Source organism: Psammomys obesus, unplaced genomic scaffold, assembly GCF_907164565.1.
Source record: "Psammomys obesus unplaced genomic scaffold, mPsaObe1.curated_primary_1811, whole genome shotgun sequence".
NCBI classification, from domain to species: Eukaryota; Metazoa; Chordata; class Mammalia; order Rodentia; family Muridae; genus Psammomys; species Psammomys obesus.
In genome coordinates this window covers 520,451-527,924 of record NW_026590061.1, presented here as the reverse complement: position 1 = coordinate 527,924, position 7,474 = coordinate 520,451, and the positions used below count along the sequence as shown (strand labels likewise).

General features: G+C 38.3%; 1 protein-coding gene across 1 annotated transcript in view; it reads right to left on the bottom strand.

The window, feature by feature from the left end:
- Dennd5b (DENN domain containing 5B) overlaps positions 1 to 7,474 on the bottom strand; it is a 127,483-nt gene that overhangs the window by 98,445 nt on the left and 21,564 nt on the right. The window contains exons 3-4 of the mRNA XM_055605614.1: positions 4,574 to 4,639; positions 109 to 218 (exon numbers count right to left, since the gene is read on the bottom strand). Of these exons, the coding sequence (XP_055461589.1) occupies positions 109 to 218; positions 4,574 to 4,639 (176 nt within the window). The remainder of the gene's footprint in view (positions 1 to 108; positions 219 to 4,573; positions 4,640 to 7,474) is intronic.

The window sequence follows — 7,474 nt, the reverse complement described above, 5'->3', positions numbered from 1 at the left end:
CTCATAGAAATTAAAGGACTAATTAAATTAAAGTACACACTTATCATTCGTATCTTAATACACAAAAAGGAGTGCTAAAGAAAAATGGAGGGAAAAGAGGACATATACCATGTTCACTGCATCCTGATCAAAAGGGTTCCATTCTATGTTCTGAGGGTAGTGGGCCAGAACTTTGGACTTGAATGTTCTTCTCAAAGGACTCTGGTCAAAATTTTCACCTGCAACAAATAATTAATAATGAATTAATAACTGGAACTTAAAAATACATAACTTTTAAAATATTGCATTATTACTATTATTAAGCAAAACCAGAAACACCATTAGAGACAAGATTTCTCCATGTAGCCCTGCCTGTTCTGGAACTTGTTTTATAAACCAGGCTGGCCTCAAACTCAGAAATCCACCTACCCCTGCCTCCTGAGTGCTGGAATTAAAGGCGTGTGACACCATGCCTGGCTAGTATATATGTATATTTTTTAAAACATTTATTGATTATATTTAACGTTAGTTGAAAAATACTTGTTAACTAGAGAACTAGCAATAAAGAGAATCAGGGGGCAGACAGGGATCTGCAAATTCTATGTGCTGAGTCCCATTCCAGGCTAGCCAAGGTTACAAGGTGAGACTTTGTCTCAAAAAAACAAAAAATAAATAACTAAAAAATTTTAAAAAGAAAAAGGAAAAAACCCCTGCACTTAAAAACTTTAAAATCTGAATTTTAGAAAATCTCAGCTGTATTTATAACACTAAAAATCAAAACACACTGATATCATTGGTGTTATGGAATTATACTCGTTTCCACGTATGGTGGTAATATTTATATAAAAACACCTCACTGAAGTATTTTCAAGTAAAGGTTGCGAGACTGAAGTTTTGCACACGAACTGAACGCTGCGGTGCAGAGCAGGTACTGCACTACCTGGCACACAGGCACAGGGGTCCATGACGGGGTCAGCACAGTCAAACCTCACTGCTGGCTGGATGATGGCAAAACACACTGAACATAACTTTTTAAAGAAGTTCTTCACTCAAGTCATTACCTATCAAGTTTCTAGAAAGATACTGGGTGGCGGTAGCACACGTCTTTAATCCTAGCACTTGGGAGGCAGAGGCAGGTGAATCTCTGAGTTCAAGGCCAGCCTGGTCTACAGAGTTCCAGGTTGGCCAGGGCTACACAACGAAACCTTGCCTTGAAACCACCACTACCTCTGCAAATAAGAATTCAGTGAGAGTGATCAGATTTTTCTTCATTTCCTTGACCAAACTATTTCTGTAAGACTTATTACTCCCAAATACCTTAGTTTCATAAAACATCTTGCTGCCGATGGATTTGTTTCTATGTTTGTTTTTTCAAGACAGGGTTTCTCTGTGTAGCCTTGGCTGTCCTGGAACTAGCTCTGTAGACCTGGCTGGCCTCAAACTCCCAGAGATCTGCCTGCCTCTGCCTCTGCTGGGATTAAATGTCTGTGTCACTACCGCCAGCCTTTTTTTTTAATTTAATTTATGTTTTTGATCTTAAACAGTCAATGTAAAAAAGATGGTATTAAGAGATTAGAAGACCTCAAAGAAATTTCATTTCCTGTGTGTGTGTGTTTTTTTTTTTTTTTCCTTTTCCTCCCTTCCTCCCTTCCTTTCTCCCCTTTTGGTCTTTTTGAGACTGTTATATAGCTCTGGCTCCTGAGTGCTGGGATTAAAAGCTCAGATGTTTTTTCTACTTTTAGGTTAGTACAAGCTACAGTTACAGAAAACTATCAATGTAGTTTGCCAGCATTTGTACAATTAAAAGAAGCGTCACAAAGCCACCGGACCTGAAGCGGCACTGCCATCTTGACTCAATTTCCACTTGGGGAAAAATATGAGAAGGTAGATTTTTTTTTGTTCGAGACAGGGTTTCTCTGTGTAGCCTTGGCTGTCCTGGACTCACTTTGTAGACCTCAAACTGGCCTCAAACTCACAGAGATCCACCTGCCTCCCTGAGTGCTGGGATTACAGGTGTGCACCACCATGCCCTACTGAAAGGTACTTTTGAGTTGTGTAAATGTTTAAAAAAAAAAAATCACAGAAGGGAAATGTTACACACTAAAATCTTATTGGAATATTCAATATTAAATATACAGGAACTTTTATGAGTAAAGCACAAAATTTAAATATATTTGCTGAAAGCAACAAAACTATGGCTTCTAATTGAAGTCCTTGACAATTGATAATTTTCCTTTAGATTCTCCTGATTTATTTAGCTAAATTACCACAGCTCTGTATATTTTTAGTATGTAGTTTCATATTCTAAGAGTTGAGCGCTTCCACTCCCAGGAGAGCAACTGTTAAAGGCAACTAGGTGTGGTTTCTCATGTCTATGATCCAAGCAGTTGAGAGGCAGGAGGATCACTATGAATCCTTCCTCAATAAAGGAACAGAAAAAAAAAAAAAAAAAGCACCCTCAAAACTTATCAATTTTTATACCTTGGTACTAGATTACCAAGTGACCAAAAGTTGAGTCGATAAATATTAACCAGTCCATGAGTCAATGTGACTGACGAACACAGGATTCAGGATTCAAACTTGACTTCTGGATAAATGATGCTCTTAAGCTGTTTGTGTGAACACTGAGATAATTTTCTTGTTTTAAAAAAAAAAGATTAGATTTCACTTTAGGCAAACAAGCAAACAAATAAGGAAGCAGGCAAGAAAATGGTCTTCTGGTTCTAAAAATCTATGCTACTAGGCTGGGCGGAGTGGCACACACCTTTGATGCCAGCACATGGGAGGCAGAGGTGGGAGGATTTCTGTGGGCTCGAGGCTAGCCTGGTCTACATAGTGAGTTCCAGGGATTTAGCTAAGGCTAAATAGAGACCTTGTCTCAAAAAAAAAAAAAAAAAATGAACACAAACAAACACTGTATGCTATTGACTTAGCTACCATCATAGCAAAACTCTAAGAAACCCTCTCTTTTGCCCATAATCTAAGACCCAGAAATGCCTACCTTTATCCATAACTATAAGTAAAATATAAAATACCACAGTAACAAAAAAACAAAACAAAACACCGCATAACTCAGGATATAACTATTTGTAGTACTTAATGAATTCCTGCCTGTGCATGGTTAAAATAGTAACATCTTCACTCAAATATCAAGTTATAAATGGGACAGAAGATAAATCAGAGACATCATTACGTGTCATTTTTAATATAATTGTCTGTTGCCTGTGGAACCAACCTTCTCAAGACAGAGCCAATTTACCTCCATAAAGAATGTCACAAAAATACAACACACATAAACAACATGTACCCTCTATGACCACCTCCACCACCACCTCCACCACCATCACCAACTCCACTTCCTCCACCACCATCACCAACTCCACTTCCTCCACCACCATCACCAACTCCACTTCCTCCACCACCATCACCACCTCCACTTCCTCCACCACCATCACCACCTCCACCTTCACCACCACCACCACCTCCTCCATTTCCTCCACCTTCTCCACCACCTCCACCACCACCACCATCACCACCACCATCCTTAACTACCTCCACCTTCACCACCATCACCACCTCCATCACCATCGCCATCACCACCTCTACCTTCATCACCACCTCCACCTCCTCTACTTCCTCCACCACCTCCACCACCACCTCCTCCACCACCATCACCACCTCCACCACCTCCACCACCATCACCACCACCTCCACCATCACTTGCGTCACTGTTAACACCTCTACCACTACTACCTCAGTAATACTGCCACCACGCCTAACTCTATCACCATCTTGGCTACCAATACCACCATCACCAGTTTCTCTTATACTGTTTTAAAAAAAAGGAAGAAAAAGCAACAAGAAAGATCACTGTGGTATGTACAGCTGTCTTGGCAAAGACTCTGACACCACTGGTAAGGATTTAGAAATGAGTGAATGTAGCTATTCTATTCTTATTAACATCACCGGGAGGGGAAAAAAAGTTTCAGGGACCTGAGGGACCTAGGAGCTGGGAGAACCACCTACTCTTTTCATTTTGAATGCATATTTTTATATGCCACTAACTTAGAATTTAATGATAGGACTAATCAGGAAAAATGACTGAGTTTGAGATTTTGGATCCACAGGGAATAGAAATTGTATATAAACATCCATAAATTGAAGTTCGTCTTTTAAATATAGTCCTGAAACAAATAAGGACTGTAAATTTCTTTTAGTATCTATATATACTTATGAGGGCCTTAGGTTAAATTTTTACTACTGCCAAAAGATAACTGTAATGTCAATATCTTTGCTATAACCATATACAGGCCTAATTATCAGGTAATCTACTAAATTTGAGCTTTAATTAAGCCTCTCCTTCTAAGGAAATAGAAAATACATGACAAGACAGCTTAGATTAGTAAATACATTTTTTTCCAAGACATGAAGCAAATGAGGTATTTATAAAAATTAAGATGCAGATGAGAGAACAAAATATATTACTATCTATAATTGCATCAAAGTAAGTTTAAGAACATTCATGATGGGGTGTGGGGTGAATTAGAATTATGATTCCTAATACCCCCTTTATTTTTTCTTTACACTATTTTACCTGAAGTTGTATCTGCAGTATCTTGGCTCTTGCCATGACGATCTGCTTCTAGCCATTCGTACAAAACTACACAGTGTAACAGAAACAAAAATCTTTATGAACAAAGTAAAAACAAACAAAAATGATATTGAAGAATGGAAAACAATAAAAAATTAAACAAAAGCAATTAAATTTAAAACATTCAGGTCAAGCATACAGCCTAACATCAATGATATGTAGCTCACAAGCAAAGTACATAAGTAATTTTAACGTTATAAATACCAGTTAGTCGTCTGTAACAGTGGAAAAAGCACATGCATTTAAATATTAATTTCAAAAGAAATATTAAGAGAAGCTAACAAAGTATGATGACAGAACTAAATGACTTGTACCCTGTACCGTGAGCACTGTTACCTATTGGAGTGGGTTTGGTCCAAAAACTGCTATCCTCAAAATGCTAACGAGTGCTGAAGGACAAGAACTCTCAATCACTGCCAGTGTGAAAGTTTAATACTTCCTCATGAAACCAAATATGCTCTGGATGTGCAACTCCATAAATCTAGTCTCGTGACATCACATTTCAAGAGGAACAGCTCATACCTGTTAAGTACTCACCAAAGCTCTAAAGAAACCAGAAACAACAAAGCCTGGAAACTGTCATATGGCCAAGAGGATCTTAAGAAGTTGTGACAACTAAATGCAAAATAGCTCAGTGATCCTCTAAGAGAAAAAGAACATGAGGCAAAAACTAAAAAGTTCCAAATAAGGTTTCTATCCCTCAACTCCACCTTGTATTGCAGGGTTAGAAGCCCCATCTTCAAGCCTGGCTTGATTTACGTCTCCAGAAACTCAAAGACAGAGTTCTACCCCATTAAATGTCCAACCCACACCCTACGTCAGGCCCAGAACTGAGTAAGAGGCACATACTCAACATGGCAGGCTAAGAGTTTAAAACGTCACCTGAGCTTTCAAGTATATCAAGCACCATTTTTACCAGGCTGTCAGCAAACAAATGATTTTTTTTGTCACACCATTAGGTCTATATATTATCTTCCTACCCCAAAGTGACAGGAAATCGACTGAGACAAAATTGTGTAAAACTGATTAAAACAAAACCGTGTAAATTTATGTGAAGAGTTTTGTTCATGACACTTCAATGGAAATAACTTGGAAGGATTATTAGGAGAAAAGAGATACACCAAAAGTACTGTGCTTCTTTCTGAACCCCGGAGACCACCAGGACGTGTTACTAACTTCAGAAGGTAGCAAATGGTAAAGAAATATATATCTACATGCGTAGGTGAGTTACTGTCGGAAGTAAAAAAACAACAAACAAAACACTGCATGGCCCTTCCTGCTCATCCTTTAATTTCAAAGAGCACAGATTTTCCATAGAATGACCCTGAAGTATCAGACACAGACGACAACCTAACAAGATCCAGAGCAGAAAAACATGAGCAACTCTGTCTATAAAGTATATTAAAGAACTCATGCAAGATAGCAGAGGGTGACAAATGTGTGGCCAGTCTGGGATCCATGACAAGACGCTATCTCAAAAAAAAAAAAAAAAAAAAAAAAAAGACCCCTTACTGTCTGCTAAAGACAAAATTCCTCAAAAATCAAATAATCAAACATTTGGTGAGAGTTTCTTTCTCCCTTCCTCACCTGCTGAGTTCAGCCTCTGCCCTCCGGTGTATCAGTCACTTCATGACACAGCTCAGATGAGAATCCTCAACCTTTCAGTGCTATCACCTTAACATACATCATCCAGTGACTTCTAGGCCGTTAAGATTCCCTAAAATATAACCAGATCTAAAAGCTCTGTTGGCTTTTGTACATTTGCTCACATAATTTCCCACTGAATGACTGGAAAGTCAGTAACTATTAACAGATATGCCTGTTCAAGTTCACAGCCTTCTTAAAAATAGCTTTACTGAGATATAACTCACACACCTTAATATTTACCCCTTAAAAAATACAAATCAATGATCTTTAGTATTTTCACTGAACTGCACCAACGACTTAATTTTGAAAACATTTTTAACACCTGAAGAAAGAAACATCACATCCACACAAATATCGCCATTTGCTTTTCTATATCTGATTCTTGGCGCTTTTTTTTTTCCAGCTAGAATATAGAAAAATTAAGTGTTTCAACAATATGTGAAAAGACTCAAAACATTTGGGAGGAAGGGGCAGTAAGATGGCTCAGAGTTTTTTGCTGTCAAACCTGGACTCTATCCCCAGGACACACATAACAGAGAGCAGACTTGGACGGCCTGTCCTCTGCATTCCACTTACACACCATGGCTCTGGCCCTCTACACACTAAATAAAGTGGAAAAACAAGGAAATAAATGAAAAAATAAGTTTTTCAAGTAAACTTTTTTGTTATATCTTATTCATATACTAACTTGGGAACTTTCTGTAGAAATAATTTGTAAAAGAATCAGCATCCAACTTACGGATTTCACAATTAATTATGCCATTATCTTTAAAAGCCAATTTCACGCAAATATTCTGTGCCACGGTTGCATGTGTGTGTCTATGCAGGTGTGTACATAGGTGAAGGCCAGATGGCAACCTCATGTTTCTTCCTCTATTGATATCTACCTTTCATTTGGGGTTTCAATATTGCATTCAAGTTTTATTTTAAGTGATATTGATTACAGCACTGAAGGAGAAGACACACTTTCATACAAAATGGAAACTCTAAAGTGTACCCATTAAACTACTAAAAAATAAACGAGTGGTGGGACTACAACAGAGGTCCAATCTGTCTCCCTGGTGCTGCCATCATGGGAGCACATGCACAAAGCTCTGCCCAGCTCGCAGGGGAGCTCCAGAAAGCTGTTTCACACTTTGGAGCAATGAACCAACAGCAACAAATCCACACACAACAAAAAAAAAAAATTAAGTCTTG